At 45.5% G+C, this 18065-nt stretch overlaps 1 protein-coding gene across 2 annotated transcripts in view; it reads left to right on the forward strand.

The window, feature by feature from the left end:
- Nucleotides 1-1162: 1162 nt before the first annotated feature.
- The window catches only part of LOC115145105 (E3 ubiquitin-protein ligase SH3RF1-like), a 55850-nt gene continuing 38947 nt past the window's right edge, over nt 1163-18065 (forward strand). For both annotated transcript variants that reach the window (XM_029686369.2, XM_029686370.2), the window contains exons 1-2: nt 1163-1479; nt 2552-3076. In XM_029686369.2, coding sequence (XP_029542229.1) covers nt 2702-3076 — 375 coding nt within the window. In that variant the 5' untranslated portion in view covers nt 1163-1479; nt 2552-2701. The remainder of the gene's footprint in view (nt 1480-2551; nt 3077-18065) is intronic.

The raw sequence follows: 18065 nt of genomic DNA on the forward strand, positions 1-18065 counted from the left end.
AGAAACATGCAGTTTTCATGTTTCTTATGACATTTTGAATGACATGTAAATGTTTTGTTGTTGCTAGGTTGAGTTACCTATACTTTTATTCCTGTAACTACGCATGTGAAGTTGGAAGAAAATAATATTTAAATGTATCTCAAACCATTTTTAAATGTTGACCCTGATGTCAGACATTGGCCCCTTAATTTATAGGAAGACCCATAAGACCCTCAGGTTATGGGACTTGTCAGGGAAATGGCAGTCCCTGATGGATTCTATTAACAAGATCAGCACTCTCTGAAAGGGTTTCATCTCACTCTCTTTCTCTCTCACACATAAACACAGTGTTTACTAGAGACAAACACACGTGGAAAGATGTTGTCTACTGCAGACAAATGGAGGTGTAAATGAAGGGTTGCTCTGATTCTCAGTGGAAGAGGAATGGAGTCAGGGATGGGAAAGAGGTCTATCTCAGTGTCTGGCATATCCTCTCTATATCAGCCTGTTACACATCTTAACAATATTCACATATGATACATTTATATTAACATTCCAGTGAAGAATGGCATACACCAATCATTGATCCCTTTATGACATGAAATAGGCTACTTTGATCAATATTGTAGGGAAGTTTAGGGCTGAACTTGGAATGCAGGGCAATGCCGTGGTGTCGGAATGGAGGAAGATAAGGGGGTGAGTAATGGTACTGAGATAAAGAACCACAATGCCATGATATATTTTTTTCACCATACTTGCACTTACTTTCTGCAAGCGGACACAAATCTAACCTTTGAGCAGTCATGTGGATAATTCAGATGTTATAGTGGTTGTTCTGAGAGGGAAGCAAAAAATTGACTGTTTTTGTGAAATGTTGGTTATTTTTTGATCTCCTCAAATACATGATTCTCTTCCATGGGAAGGTTTCACTACTACCTCCGTCTACCATAGGGATGATTATTGTTGCGGGCGTCCATAACAATCTAACAGTATTACAAAGAAGGGTTGTCCGCTAGGGGTTTCAAATACAGTAGCCAAATCAGGATGAATTATCGACTAAATGTAAATTGTTTCATGAATTGAATAAACAATATCACAGGCAGTATTGTTAAACATATTTAGAGTATGTGTGAAATAGACTATCTGTTACATATTGACTGACATCCCATCACGCCCTCCCGCCTCGGTGAAGTAGCTTCGGCGTCTTCCATAGAATCAATCTAATTCATCATGGGGTTCGGAATCGGATACGGCAGCTGGAGTTTGTTCCTCCCGTCGGTCTTTCCCAAACCGTGAATTTCCCGGTTTAGATACATGCTCTCTTGGACTAGGACAGTGCAGAATAAAATGTCGTGTAAAGGTTTTCTCTCCGTGGAGCAGAATAGAGGGTGAAAACTATATTACCCGCCAAATAGGCTATTTCCCAAATCGCTAATTCGCTATCCAAGTCGGAGAGAGAAATTGTTTGGAGAGGAGAGGTGGAAGAGGCCCGACTTTGAGGTAAGATTTATGTTTTCAAGGGCGATTGTTTTTCTAACTTCAAACATATAATACACAAAATGGTAGGTGATTCAATGGCATTATTGAATCATTTGTATTGGTTTACACACTAATAGCTAGGACTCACACAGCTACAGCTAACTTTAAAATCCCTCCCTCGTTTTGACACTGTTGTTTCTCAACAAACTAACCTAGTTAGCCAGACAAGTAGCCAACAAGCTAACCTCGGATATCATACATAATCCTATGGGACGCACTTAACTTTTTTCTTATGACCGACACTTAGCTAGTTTTGCCTTTAACTAATGTGTCTCTTTCGTACTGTGTGACATTGTAGCAAAGTTACGCAATAAATTGATGATTTTCTAAAAGTAATTTGTTGTGGACGTGCTTTTCATAACGTAACCATTCTGCTCCCAAATCTTGCGTTCTACGAAGTGGTCGTATTGTGTCGCACAAGGTCGTTATATTTCTTCCAAATGTACCTATGTAGTTTGTTACAGTCAGGGATTATGGTCATCAAGCACTTTCTTATAACATTCTTCATTGGCACAGATACGCTTTCCTCCCGGTTAGTTCTGGACACAGAAATGCACACAAGTTTTGAGTTTTGCGCGGTTGTATTGTATGTAATCGCACCGCTAGAACGTGTCAACATCTCTCACCAGGGTTTCAAATGGTATTTAATCAAATAATGCACGTCTGTGAATTAAATTACATAATCCCAAATTAATATTTTATGTTGCATTCTCCAGTCAACAAACGGTAAATGTTCTGTTGGGAGAAATATTTTCAGGTAGGATCGACTGGTATAAATGGGGACAATGCGATCGAACGTATCTGTGCCACTTTAGAAGACGAGGTGAAGGCATTCTCTGTTCCTTTTACCTTTGAATGTGAATGGCATGATGACAGAGAACTACGGAATATAACAGTCTTGACCTTTGCTACATTCCGTACATTATAGTAGCAATACCTAGCATAATAGCATCCCGTTATATGCAGGAATCAGACTGTTGCCATGTAATCTTTTTATATGTGGAATAACAAAGGATTTACCCCCATACTACAGCTGCTGCAGGCGCTATGGCCATAGCTGCGGCATGGGAGTGACGTGACATTCAGGATGGAAATGGCTTCCTAAACACAACCCCCAACCAACACTACCATCATGCTTTTCCCACTGAAGTAGAAACAAAGCTCAGAGGTGGAGGCAGAAAGCATGGATGAATCAGTGCTGTTGGACTTGCTGGAATGCCCAGTGTGTTTGGAGCGGCTGGATGCCACAGCCAAGGTCCTCCCTTGCCAGCACACCTTCTGCAGGCGCTGCCTTCAGGGCATCCTGAGCTCCCGGGCAGAGCTGCGATGCCCAGAGTGCCGTACGCTGGTGGAGTGTGCTGTGGACGAGCTGCCCAGTAATATCCTCCTGGTTCGGCTGTTGGACGGCATCAAACAGAGACCCCGCAGGGCGGGCCCTGTAGCTGGAGTCTGCACCAACGGCACAGCTGGAGTCAGGATGCAGGGCAACGGACCCAGAGACTCAGGCACTCCGGGAGCACAGCCCCAGAGAGGCCAGGCAAAGAGCACCCCAGTGAGGGTAAGTAGTCCACTTTCAGGGGGCTGTTAAATATGGATGAGTGAGCATGTATGTGGTTTCTCATAGTTTGAGCCAGGGCTGAAACAAATCAGAGCAAATCTGCAGGGATTAAATAGCAGCATGTTGGCTCTAATCTTTGGCCCAGATGAACAGTTATCATAGTGATCCTACAGCTGGCCAGCTGACTAACAGCCCAGTGCTGAATACAACAGGGACTACTGAGCAGATGACAGTTGAGCCAACAAATGTTTCCGTTCTCCTGGCTGCTAAGTACAATGGTGTCATGAGGTTCATATTGAACTGTTGTTGAACCATTTGTTTGATTGGAACATATGTGTGTCAGGTCCATGTTGTAGTGAGGGTTTTGGAATGAAGGTGAGGCAGGATGCAGGTGTTTGTTAGGACTGACAGTTACTGTGCAGCACAGAGAGATAGTCATCAAGGATGATGCAGAGCCAGAGGTAAGTGCTAGAATCCTATTAGGTCTCCGACAACCAGCTTGGTGCTCTGAAGGCCAAGTTATGCAGCTGAGAGAAACCGTCTCCACTGACTCGAGAGTAAGCAGAATTATGTTCTTGCCTCTTCTCCTTAGGGGCCACAGGGAGAAAACTGGTTGACGTGTTTGGTTATGTTAGGTGGATATTTGGGATCATATGTAACATGAAACCAGTCCAGGATGTTCTTTTCAGATGGTGCCTTCAGAAGGTATTCACACCCCTTGACCTTTTCCACATTTTGTTGTCTTACAGCCTGAATTTGAAATGGATACATTTAGATTGTCACTTGCCTACACACTACCCCATAATGTCAAAGTGGAATTGTGTTTTTTTTAAACAATTTTTACAAATGAAAATCTGAGATGTCTTGAGTCAAGTATTCAACCCCTTTTTGTTATGGCAAGCATAAATAATTTCAGGAATTAACATTTGCTTAACAAGTCACATAAGTTGCATGGACTCACTATGTGTGAATGTTTTATATATTTTATGACTACCTCATCTCTGTACCCCACACATACAATTCTCTGTAAGGTCCTTCAGTCGAGCAGTGCATTTCAAACACCGATTCAACCACATAGACCAGGTAGCTTTTCCAATGCCTTGCATAGAAGGGCACCTATTGGTAGATGGGTAAAGAAAAAGGCAAACATTGAATATCCCTTTGAGAATATCCCTTTAATTACACTTTGGATGGTGTATCAAACCCAGTCACTACAAAGATGCAGGCATCCTTCCTATCTCAGTTGCCAGAGAGGAAGGAAACTGCCCAGGGATTTCCCCTCGAGGCCAAAGGTGTCTTTTTAAAACAGTCACATAGTTTAATGGCTGTGATAGGAGAACTGAGGATGGGTCAACACCATTATAGTTACTCTAGAATACTGACCTAATTGACAAAGGAATAAGAAGCCTCTACAGTTACTTTTTGTTCTGATTACAGTGTTATGTTTGGGGTAATTCCAACACACTACATTACTGAGTACCACTCCTCATATTTTCAAGCATAGTGGTGGCTGCATCATGTTATGGGTATGCTTTTAATCATTAAGGACTGGGGGAATGTATTTTCAGGATACAAAATAACCATAATGGAGCTGAACGCAAGCAAAATCCTAGAGGAAAACCTGGTTCAGTCTGCATTCCCCCAGACACTGGGAGAAGAATTCACATTTCAGCATAAAAATAACCTAAAAAACAAGGCCAAATCTACACTGGAGTTGCTTACCAAGAAGACAGTGAATGTTCATGACTGGCCGAGTTATTGTTTTGACTTAAAACTATACTGACCCAAAATATAAACGCAACATGCAACAATTTCAAAGATTTTTTACTTAGTTACAGTTCATATAAGGAAATTGGTCAATTGAAATGCATTTAATTAGGCCCTAATCTATAGATTATTGGTCACAGATACCTTTTAAAAATAAAATATGAAGTAGGGGCATGGGTCAGAAAACCAGTCAGTCTCTGGTGTGACCACCATTTGCCTCATGCAGCATGATCTGCAACCTTTAGCCATCTCGTAATTGAGGTAAGCTCGGTCTGCTGATCGAAAACCCGAGTGGGGTTTTATTTGGAAGGGCCGAAGAGGGCTGTCCCAGGATGTCTGACCCTAACTGGGCTCAGGGGCGGTCCTCTGATTTAGTTCAAATCAAAAGGGAATTGTATTTTTCTTCATTAAACAGTCCACAATCATTACACCATTATACAAACAGTATCATACTCAATCATTCATCTTATACAACAATTAGATGTAAACCTCATATCTGAGGCTATTATATAAAGTGTTATGCTAATGTGGCCACACCGTCTCCCATGAGCTTCCCCAACTTGTGACAAACGGACCAGTTCGTAGCTGGATTCTTCACCCATCTTTTACACTTTCTCCGGAACATGACATTTGTTCGTACCTCAAGTTCTGTGAGGTGGAAGGATTTCCTTTGTCCTCTATGAAAGTTTACTCTCTCTACTATGTGTCCATGAGGAGATTCTCAGGAATTTACGACGTCTCTCTGACCACAGCAACCTAGTTGAAGGAGGAGAGGGGGATGGTTTGCTATACCCAAAGAGGCCAGCATCATGACACAGGTGTGGAAAGCTCTTAGGGACCCAGAAACTCACAGCTGTAATCGCCGCCGAAGGTGCTTCTACAAAGTATTGACTCTGGTGTGAATACAAATATAAATGAGATACATTTGCAAAAGTTTTCACTTTGTCATTATGGGGTGTTGTGTGTAGATGGGTGAGAAATAAATCTATTTTAATCTTGAATTCAGGCTGTAACACAACAAAATGTGGAATAAGTCAAGGGGTATGAATACTTTCTGAAGGCACTGTAGTTGTCATGGCATGTCATCTGCTCTTTCTCCCCCACCAACAAAAACTAGGATTCTTTTTAAATGGAATAATCTGGTAAAATGTTAAGGACCATGTTACTGGCATGTCATTCTGTCACTCATGTTATACGAAATGGCCTACCAGTGACGCAACATAAGATTACTGCATGTACTGTAACAGACAATCTGTCATGTTTAGCCTAGGTATTGTATGAGCTGGCTTCACTCAGTATTCAGGTATTGACAAGTTGTGTTTGGTCTATTGTACCTCATTCAATAATACTCCAGGAAGAAGCTGGGTTAATGGACAGGTTGTATGTGGTCAGTGGAATGTTGTGTTACTGTGTCTGTTTTAACCGTTCAGGTATAGAGATCCATTCTCCTCTGGGTGAAACTACCTAATGCTGGTTGAGCTGCCTCATTTACTGTAGTATCACTTCAAAAGTCAGCCCATTTCAAGCTGGGCCTGTTGGAACTTCCCTCTATTCTGAAAAGCCTGTTTATTGGAGATAAGAGCTAGTCATACTTGTGACTGCTCCATTATATGGTCCTTTTCAGGTTTATATGATCCCCCTCAGTAAGGGGATGGAACTCTCAATGCCCCGAGCTATCATGTTTAGCCTAAACAACCGCGTGACACATGAACGCACGCACGCACACCCACACATTACACAATACTGGGAAATTATCCAGACTCCTTCGCCTTTTCCACATTTTGTAAGGTTATAGCCTTATTCTAGAATGGATTTCAATTTGTAATAGCAAAGTAAAAACAGGTTCTTTCAAATGTTTGCTAATAATTTATTACATAAGTATTAATACCCTTTACTCAGTATTTTGTTGAAGCGATTACAGCCTCAAGTCTTCTTGGGTATGACGCTACAAGCTTGACAAACCTGTATTTGGGGAGTTTCTCCCATTCTTCTCTGCAGATCCTCTCAAGCTCTGTCAGGTTGGATGGGGAGTGTTGCTGCACAGCTATTTTCAGGTCTCTCCAGGGCTGTTTGAGTTGGGGCTTTGGTTGGACCACTTAAGGACATTGAGACTTGTCCTGAAGCCACACCTGCATTGTCTTGGCTTTGTGCTTAGGGTTGTTGTCCTGTTGGAAGGTGAACGTTCGCCCCAGTCTGAGGTCCTGAGAGCTCTGGAGCAGGTTCTCATCAAGGATCTCTCTGTACTTTTCTCTGTTCATCTTTGCCTCAATACTGACTAGTCTCCCAGTCCCTACCGCTGCAAGACATCCCCACAGCATAATTCTGCCACCACCATGCTTCACAATAGGGATGGTGCCGGGCTTCCTCCAGACATGACCCTTGGCATTCAGGCCAAAGAGTTCAATCTTGGTTTCATCAGACCAGATAATCTTGTTTCTCATGGTCTGAGAGTCTTTAGGTGCCTTTTGGCAATCTCCAATTGGGCTGTCATGTACCTTTTTCTGAGTGGCTTCCGTCTGGCCCCTCTACCATAAAGGCCTGATTTGGTGGAGTGCTGTAGAGATGGTTGTCCTTCTGGAAGGTTCTCCCATCTCCACAGAGGAACTCTGGAGCTCTGTCAACGTGACCATTGGCTTCTTGGTCACCTCCCTGACCAAGGCCCTTCTCCCCCTACTGCTTTCTTTGGCTGGGCGGCCAGCTCTATGAAGAGTCTTGGTGGTTCCGATCTTCCTACATTTGAAGAATGATGGAGGCCACTGTGTTCTTGGACCTTCAATGCTGCAGACATTTGTTTGTACCCTTCCCCAGATCTGTGCCTCGACACATTCCTGTCTCGGAGTTCTACGGACAATTCCTTTGACCTCATGGCTTGGTTTTTGCTCTGAAATGCACTGTCAACTGTGGGACCTTTTATATAGACAGGTGTGTGCCTTTTCCAAATCATGTCCAATCAGTTGAATTTGTATGAAGTTGTAGAAACATCTCAAGGATGATCAATGGAAACAGGATGCACCTGAGCTCAATTTCAAGTCTAATAGCAAATTGTCTGAATATTTATGTAAATAAGGTATTTCTGTTTTGCTTTGTCATTATGGGGTGTTGTGTGTAGATTGCTGAGGATGTTTTATTTAATCAATTTTAGAATAAGGCTGTAATGAAAAAAAGTGTGAAAAGTCTAGGTCTGAATACTTTCCCGAAGGCAATGTGCGCATTACCAAGTGTCTTCAAAGCACTTTCAAGCATAATTTCCCTGCATTTCTCTGCTGTAGCATGTTGTCTTTGTGAAGTCTGTTCTGCTCCCTCCCAAGGCATCTTACTGTAGAGCGAGGGAGAGCTGAATGGGAGAGGGGAGGGTAATGCAGGTGGAATATGTCAAAACATGAAAGGCAGAGATCAAAGCCTGGCTGGGTGCTAGAACGGTTTTATCCCTCCCTCCCTGCCCAGTGAGTCAAGGAGTGCTGGTCGACTCCTCAGGGACCCTTCGCCTCGCTGCCCCCACTTGGTTCTCCTCATATTGAACTCCGTCCTCCACCACACCACACGGGCTCCCTCTCTCCTATTGGACTCAGTCCTCCACAACACCACAGTGACTCCCTCGCTCCCTCTCTCCTATTGGACTCAGTCCTCCACCACACGGGCTCCCTCTCTCCTATTGGACTCAGTCCTCCACAACACCACAGTGACTCCCTCGCTCCCTCTCTCCTATTGGACTCAGTCCTCCACCACACCACACGGGCTCCCTCTCTCCTATTGGACTCAGTCCTCCACAACACCACAGTGACTCCCTCGCTCCCTCTCTCCTATTGGACTCAGTCCTCCACGACACCACACTGACTCCCTCTCTCCTATTGGACTCAGTCCTCCACGACACCACACTGACTCCCTCTCTCATATTGAACTCCGTCCTCCACCACACCACACGGGCTCCCTCTCTCCTATTGGACTCAGTCCTCCACGACACCACACTGACTCCCTCTCTCCTATTGGACTCAGTCCTCCACAACACCACAGTGACTCCCTCGTTCCCTCTCTCCTATTGGACTCAGTCCTCCACGACACCACACTGACTCCCTCTCTCCTATTGGACTGAGTCCTCCACCACACCACACGGGCTCCCTCTCTCCTATTGGACTCAGTCCTCCACAACACCACAGTGACTCCCTCGTTCCCTCTCTCCTATTGGACTCAGTCCTCCACCACACCACACGGGCTCCCTCTCTCCTATTGGACTCAGTCCTCCACGACACCACAGTGACTCCCTTGCTCCCTCTCTCCTATTGGACTCGGTCCTCCACGACACCACAGTGACTCCCTCGTTCCCTCTCTCCTATTGGACTCGGTCCTCCACGACACCACACTGATTCCCTCTCTCCTATTGGACTCAGTCCTCCACCACACCACACGGGCTCCCTCTCTCCTATTGGACTCAGTCCTCCACGACACCACAGTGACTCCCTCGCTCCCTCTCTCCTATTGGACTCGGTCCTCCACCATACCACACGGTCTCCCTCCTATTGGACTCGGTCCTCCACGACACCACAGTGGCTCCCTCTCTCCTATTGGACTCGGTCCTCCACCACACCACACTGACTCCCTCTCTCCCATTGGACTCGGTCCTCCACCACACCACACTGACTCCCTCTCTCCCATTGGACTCGGTCCTCCACCACACCACACTGACTCCCTCTCTCCCATTGGACTCGGTCCTCCACCACACCACACTGACTCCCTCTCTCCCATTGGACTCGGTCCTCCACCACACCACACTGACTCCCTCTCTCCCATTGGACTCGGTCCTCCACCACACCGACTCCCTCTCTCCCATTGGACTCGGTCCTCCACCACACCACACTGACTCCCTCTCTCCCATTGGACTCGATCCTCCACCACACCACACTGACTCCCTCTCTCCCATTGGACTCGATCCTCCACCACACCACACTGACTCCCTCTCTCCCATTGGACTCGATCCTCCACCACACCACACTGACTCCCTCTCTCCCATTGGACTCGGTCCTCCACCACACCACACTGACTCCCTCTCTCCCATTGGACTCGGTCCTCCACCACACCACACTGACTCCCTCTCTCCCATTGGACTCGGTCGCTCCTTCAGTTGTTGTTGTGAGTTTCTCATTCTTTGAACTGGCCCCTTCAGCTTGGCTCTCCTGTACAGCCCTGCCTGCCCCTCTAATTCTTATCTGGCCCAGAGAATGGACCTGAGGGGAGAGGGGGCGGAGCCTGACCGACAGATGCATAACAGGGCTTTGTTTCTGCTCTCCTCTGATCTGACTGACTGACATGGGTGTCAGGAGGGACTTGGGGAGAGGGGGCTGTGTTTTTTTTGGGGGGGGGGGGGGGGGGGTTGGTGCTGCCAGTGGCAGACAAAGGGTGAGGAAGGAATGCTATGGGAAAGGTGTTAATTGTAAAAGGGTCAATGGTCCCTCCCCTTCCTTGACCCTGGCCTGTCACAATGTAACAGAAGTCACCAGTGGTGTGACACCGTTGCCCTGGCATGTCTCTGAATAATGGGGAATAAAGGAGCGGAGCAGGCAGCCTCAGGGAAAGGCTGTGTGACTGTGGAGGGGACCTCATCACTGATGAGTCAGGTTAGCTCTATGGCTCTCCGATTACTGGGATGTTTTGTCCTCCTTGCTTTGTTGTTGAGTCATACTAGAACAACACAGTAGTTTTCCATCCTCCCACAGGTTTGGATGAGATGATCATTATCATGTGATGTGGGTAAAAGCCGTTGTAAGTGGAAGTCAGGTCAGGCTCAGGGGTCATGGCTGTGTGGGGTCGGAGCCAGCAGAGACTGATGAAAATAACCTGCTCATTAACACGGGGAGAGGTCCCTCCCCCTGGATGTCTTTCATTTGCATTTTAGTCTTAGAGAAATTGTTAATCTACTGAAAGCTCAGGCTTGTTTTAAAACAGAATATTTTGTCAGCAATGGATTGCTATAGATGTGTGGACGATTGACCAAGTGTCTTCAAACTGAACTGATTTAGTAGAATGAATCAGTGTACCTGGATCTGAAATTGTTCCACAGCTGGTGTCATTATCACATTGCCACTTTTGATGGGACGTTAGCTTTGTGTGAAACCTCTCCAAAATGTACGCGCTGGGTTATCTGACATCCTGCTCGACGGCAAATGTTGATTTAACGACGCCGGAGGACGACCTCCTGTCGTGTGGGAACGCCAGCGTGTGTGCGTTGAGGGGAGAGATGCAGCAGTATCCTGTCTAGCTGAAGCTCGGGGCTAGAATTAGGCCAGTGTTTCCTCTGTAGTAATGATGCGTTAGTAGAACTCGTGGCTGCTTCCCTCTCTTTCCAGGGCGGTTAATTGCCGGAGACCTATTATCACGATAGTTAGGTGCCGATACGATATGTATTACGATTCTCACAATTCTACTGTATTGCCATTCTTTATTGCGATTTGATGTTCCAAACATATTGCTCACCATATGTCTGCTGCAGAGAGACGAGGGAGCCATGAGTGAACGAGATTTTATCAGTCAGGGAAATAAGTGCTTTTATTCTGTTTGTTTGTACCTGTTTTTGATTTTTTTAAATTAGTGCGGAACAATGTTGTTTACCGCTTTGTCCTGGTATTAAGTATCTCATTCAATTCCAGTGCTCCTCCTTGCATCTGAGTCCCGCTGCTGTTGGCCCTCTTTGATGACGTCATATTGTTGTTGGCGGTGTTCTCTGCTGGCTGTCTGGCTCACTTCGGCCTGTGTGATGGAACCACCTCATTACACCCTCACTCTGCCCACACACTGGCAAACACATACTTACACCTCCTCTGGGAACAGATGAACATGCCCTATACTTTTCCCTCTCTTTCTCTCTCCTTCCTTCTCACTTCTCTCACATTGCCTATCTCTCTTCTCCTCTGTCTTTCTCTCTCCTTCCTTCTCACTTCTCTCACATTGCCTATCTCTCTTCTCCTCTGTCTTTCTCTCTCCTTCCTTCTCACTTCTCTCACATTGCCTATCTCTTCTCCTCTGTCTTTCTCTCTCCTTCCTTCTCACTTCTCTCACATTTCCTCTGTCTTTCTCTCTCCTTCTCACTTCTCTCACATTGCCTATCTCTCTTCTCCTCTGTCTTTCTCTCTCCTTCCTTCTCACTTCTCTCACATTGCCTATCTCTCTTCTCCTCTGTCTTTCTCTCTCCTTCCTTCTCACTTCTCTCACATTGCCTATCTCTCTTCTCCTCTGTCTTTCTCCTCTCCTTCCTTCTCATCTTCTCTCACATTGCCTATCTCTCTTCTCCTCTGTCTTTCTCTCTCCTTCCTTCTCACTTCTCTCACATTGCCTATCTCTCTTCTCCTCTGTCTTTCTCTCTCCTTCCTTCTCACTTCTCTCACATTGCCTATCTCTCTTCTCCTCTGTCTTTCTCTCTCCTTCCTTCTCACTTCTCTCACATTGCCTATCTCTTCTCCTCTGTCTTTCTCTCCTTCCTTCTCACTTCTCTCACATTGCCTATCTCTCTTCTCCTCTGTCTTTCTCTCTCCCTTCCTTCTCACTTCTCTCACATTGCCTATCTCTCTTCTCCTCTGTCTTTCTCTCTCCTTCCTTCTCACTTCTCTCACATTGCCTATCTCTCTTCTTCTCTGTCTTTCTCTCTCCTTCCTTCTCACTTCTCTCACATTGCCTATCTCTCTTCTTCTCTGTATTTCCCATGGCAGTCCAGAGGGAGCAGGTAGTATTATTGTCTGAGGTTTTGATTATCCACCTAATGTCCTTTGTGAAACCATCACCTCTTCTTTCACGTCTCTGGGGTGCCCATCCTTTCTGCTAAGTGGCGTCTTCTGCCCCCCCTTCTCCCTCTCCTCGTGGCTGTAGCCTGTCTCTCTCCATGTTAAAGGGTTCATGGGATTAGACTGGGATTGATTGGCCAGTGAGACAGCACTGCTCACATTCTGGAACTAGCAAACAATTCACTGTATATGTATGCTCGGAATCAGGGCATTATGTCTGGGTATACATGTTTCCCATGCTGGCTATGCTATGGGAATGACTGTCCCTCTCAGGGGTTTGCATCATTCAAAGAATGTTTTCAGCTCAGAAATGTAAGGTGTATGTAGGTCTGTCTCCCCAGACAGAACATTGTGTCTGTGTTAATGTATGTCTGATCTGTTTATCTGCCTCCCCAGACAGAACGGTGTGTTAATGTATGTCTGATCTGTTTATCGGTCTCCCCAGACAGAACGGTGTGTCTGTGTTAATGTATGTCTGATCTGTTTATCTGTCTCCCCAGACAGAACGGTGTGTCTGTGTTAATGTATGTCTGATCTGTTTATCTGCCTCCCCAGACAGAACGGTGTTTCTGTGTTAATGTATGTCTGATCTGTTTATCGGTCTCCCCAGACAGAACGGTGTGTCTGTGTTAATGTATGTCTGATCTGTTTATCGGTCTCCCCAGACAGAACGGTGTGTCTGTGTTAATGTATGTCTGATCTGTTTATCTGTCTCCCCAGACAGAACGGTGTGTCTGTGTTAATGTATGTCTGATCTGTTTATCTGCCTCCCCAGACAGACCTGAGAAGCTGTGCGTGTGTTCAGACAGAGCTTAGTGTGTGTGTATGGAATGCCACAGGTGGTCAACATCTCTGTTTTCTTAAACACTGGGCCTGTCTGGTCTCGTCCAAACGGCAAGCTCACACACACAGCTTCTTGTTGTTCGTGTGTGTGGTTTTCTGTGTCTGTCTAGTGAAGTTTGGTAGCTGTTTGATCTTTAGGTTATGCTCTGGTATGATATACGGTGGCTGTTCATTAATTAGGCTTTAGCAGTGTGTGTTGAGAATCAGGCAGGCGGGCGGGGAGGGGTAAGGGAGGCAGGCGGGAGGGGGTGGGGGGGGCAGACGGGCAGAATGGGAGGCGGGAGGGGGAGGCAGACGGGCAGAATGGGAGGCGGGAGGGGGAGGCAGATGGGCAGAATGGGAGGCTGGAGGGGGAGGCAGACAAGCAGATGGAGGCCCCCAGGGCAGAGTCACCTGCAGCAGCTGTTGCCCCCAGGGCAGAGTCACCTGCAGCAGCTGTTGCCCCCAGGGCAGAGTCACCTGCAGCAGCTGTTGCCCCCAGGGCAGAGTCACCTGCAGTAGCTGTTGCCCCCAGGGCAGAGTCATCTGCAGCAGCGTCTGCCTCCTGTCCTGACAGACTGACACTCTCATATTTATGGGGGGGATGAGTCGACCATCTTTACTTTCATCACGTATTCCAATGTAATGTAAGGCTTAAAGGGACATTTTTCTTCTAATCATTGGTGTTACTAAAACAACTGTGTAATTTTAGACTGTAATCAGTTCCAATTCAGTGTGTATGTGTTTGTTCTGTTGTCTGTGAAGGTGTGGTAGGAATGTTGGTCTCTGTGTAAGCACTAGACTCTGGGTGGCCTAAACTCAGCATTCGCCAACCCCAGGCCCACCCCCCCACATGCCCCCATCCACATGCACCCCATACCCCCAACAGCTCTGTCAGCATGAGGTTGGGGGGGGGGTTTGTCTGACCTCTATTTTAATGCAGTGCTGACACACACCTGTGATGACCAACCAAACTCTCTTGTCCATCTACTGGGTCTCCAGAGTGACTGTGTGTGGTCCAGCCACAGAGACTTCCTGATTTTTATATACTAACAAACTCATGGCACAAGTGTCTCAAACACACAACAGCAGGCACCTGGCTATGCCGCCTTTGGTTGATCATAGGGTTGCAAAGTTCCGGGAACTTTCAAGAAATTCCCTGGTTGTCCAGAAATCCTGGTTGGAGGATTCCCGTCTTCCTGGTTTATTCCCTCTTGATTCTGGGAATTGGAGTTGGGCGGTATCCAGATTTTCATACCATTTCTGTACCATACCAGGGTATACGGTATTACCGGAAGTGCCCACGAGGGGCGCTATATATATATATATCTCTCTCTGTCTGGGTACCAGTCTTCGCTAACATTCCGCTCCTTGCCACCCAATCTCATTGCCAAAGAGTCTGGCCTTTCGGCAGTCTCAACGTGCAGCTAACTAGGCACGATGCTCTATTGTGAGGCTTAAAATCAAAGCAGAGGTTTTGTGATTGGGATTTGCAGCATGTGAGCTAGCAGCTTTGGGCAGACTGGTTTCGTCTAGACAAAAAACCGGTTGCTGAGCAACGGGATACCAACGTGTTCTGCTGTGATTGGAGGATGGCTGTGAGGGTTAAATCGAATCAGGATCAACTCCTCGGTTCTCCTCTCTCATTAATGATATAATACATTTTTGAAGATGGCAGAAAGGCCTGTCTTTGGCAATATCAAATCAAAGTTTGTCACGTGCGCCAAATACTTACAGTGAAATGCTTACTTACAGGCTCTAACCAATGGTGCGGGAAAAAAAGTGTGTAGGTAAGTAAAGAAATAAAACGACAGTAAAAAGACATTTGAAAATAACAGTAGCAAGGCAATATATATATCTGTTAGTCAGGCTTATTGCGGTAGTATGTACATGTAGGTATCGTTAAAGTGACTATGCATATATGATGAACAGAGAGTAGCAGAAGCGTAAAAAGAGGGGGTGGAGGGACACAATGCAGACAGCCCGGTAAGCCAATGTGCGGGAGCACTTGTTGGTCGGGCCAATTTAGGTAGTAGGGTAGGTAGGGTATGTACTAGAGGTCGACTGATTAAGCGGATCGGCCGATTCTTTAGGACCGATTTCAAGTTTTCATAACAATTGGAAATCTGTATTTTTGGGTGCTTGATTTGCCAATTTTTTTTTTAATGTAATTTATTTTTAAATATATAATTTTTTATACCTTTTTTATTTAACTAGGCAAGTCATTTAAGAACACATTTTTAATTTCAATGACAACCCACCGTTCCTAGGCTAACTGCCTCGTTCAGGGGCAGAACGACAGATTTTCACCGTGTCAGCTCGGGGAATCCTTACAGTTAACTAGTCCAACGCAATAATGACCTGCCTCTCTCTCCGTTGCACTCCACAAGGAGACTGCCTGTTATGCGAATGCAGTAAGCCAAGGTAAGTTGCTAGCTAGCATTAAACTTATCTTATAAAAAACAATCAATCATAATCACTAGTTAACTACACATGGTTGATGATATTACTAGATATTATCTAGCGTGTCCTGCGTTGCATATAATCTGACTGAGCATACAAGTATCTGACTGAGCTGTGGTAGGCAGAAGCAGGCACGTAAACATTCATTCAAACAGCACTTTTGTGCGTTTTTCCAGCAGCTCTTTGTTGTGCGTCAAGTATTGCGCTGTTTATGACTTCAAGCCTATCAACTCCCGAGATGAGGCTGGTGTAACCGAAGTGAAATGGCTGGCTAGTTAGCGCGCGCTAATAGCGTTTCAAACGTCACTCGCTCTGAGCCTTCTAGTAGTTGTTCCCCTTGCTCTGCATGGGTAACACTGCTTCGATGGTGGCTGTTGTCGTTGTGTTGCTGGTTCAAGCCCAGGGAGGAGCGAGGAGAGGGACGGAAGCTATACTGTTACACTGGCAATACTATAGTGCCTATAAGAACATCCAATAGGCAAAGGTTAATGAAATACAAATGGTATAGAGGAAAATAGTTCTATAATAACTACAACCTAAAACTTCTTACCTGGGAATATAGAAGACTCATGTTAAAAGGAACCACCAGCTTTCATATGTTCTCATGTTCTGAGCAAGGAACTGAAACGTTAGCTTTCTTACAAGACACATACTGCACTTTTACTTTCTTCTCCAACACTTTGTTTTTGCATTATATAAACCAAATTGAACATGTTTCATTATTTACTTGAGGCTAAAATGATTTAATTGATGTATTATATTAAGTTAAAATAAGTGTTAATTCAGTATTGTTGTAATTGTCATTATTACAAATAAATAAAAATTGACCCATTTTTAATCGGTATCGTCTTTTTTGGTCCTCCAATAATTGGTATCGGTATCGGCGTTGAAAAATCATAATCGCTTGACCTCTAGTATGTACATGAATGTATAGTTAAAGTGACTATGTATATAAGATTCACAGAGAGTAGCAGCAGTATAAAATAGAGGTTGGGGGGGAGGCACACAATGCAAATAGTCCAGGTAACCATTTGGTTACCTGTTCAGGAGTCTTATGTCCTAGACTTGGCACTCCGGTACTGCTTGCCATGTGGTAGTAGAGAGAACAGTCTGTGGCTGGGGTCTTTGACAATTTTTAGGGCCTTCCTCTAACACCGCCTGGTGTAGAGGTCCTGGATGGCAGGCAGCTTTGCCTCAGTGTTGTACTGGGCCGTATGCACTACCCTCTGAAGTGCCTTGCAGTCGGAGGCCGAGCAATTGCCGTACCAGGCAGTGATGCAACTGGTCAGGATACAAGGAGTGGAATGTTAGCTAATGAGACTTGTACTCCAACTAGAATGTCTCTGCTGTAACCAAGAAGCTTGATATTGACATCTAGCCACTTAATTAGCAAGTTAGCAAACCAAATGCAAAGCTGGAGTCCTGAGCTGGATATCATTTATTTGGCACATCTTAGATTTCTTATAGTTAAAAGCAGTGGCATAGCTGTCCCCAACACACCCCTTCTCCGAGTATACGTTATAAACGGTATATGGTATAAATCGTCCAAGCCTACTGTGAAATCTTAAACCGGGATTTGGGAAAACCATGGACGTTATTGGAAGTTCCTGGGATTTTGCAACACTAGTGGATCATAACCCCATATTCACCCTGAACTTTGGTTGTTTGTCAGTTAAATTAATGTTTGACTGTGTGTCAGATGTTGGAGCACCACTATGTGATTGATTTCAATCTCAATTCCTCTAGTCCCTCTGGCCCTGTAACTCCACAGCTTTAGCAGAGCAGCTTGACCTCTGACCTTGTGGTGTTATTGGTCTGTGATTGGCTGGCCGTCATGTTAAGTGTCCAGTTCCCATCCCCAGGGCTGAGTCATGATTTGGTGGGAGTTTCTTTTTCATTTGATTGACCTCTGACCCATTACTCCCACTGTGGATGGTGTGTGTGCCTCACCTCTGAGGTTTTGCATACAGATGTGTGGTCCATCTTCTGAAAAGAGAGATAGGAAGGAGGTAGAGCTGGGTGATATGGCCTACAAATCATAACTAATTTTCTTTCAAACCTATGGGCGAGTCACGATATCTAGACCAGTCAGCAGTAGTCAGATGAATTCAAGGCTTGTGAAGACATACCTAGGCTAAATAGAATCCTTCCACAACCATAACACCCAATAA

This window comes from Oncorhynchus nerka, linkage group LG17 (assembly GCF_034236695.1).
Source record: "Oncorhynchus nerka isolate Pitt River linkage group LG17, Oner_Uvic_2.0, whole genome shotgun sequence".
Classification (NCBI taxonomy): Eukaryota; Metazoa; Chordata; class Actinopteri; order Salmoniformes; family Salmonidae; genus Oncorhynchus; species Oncorhynchus nerka.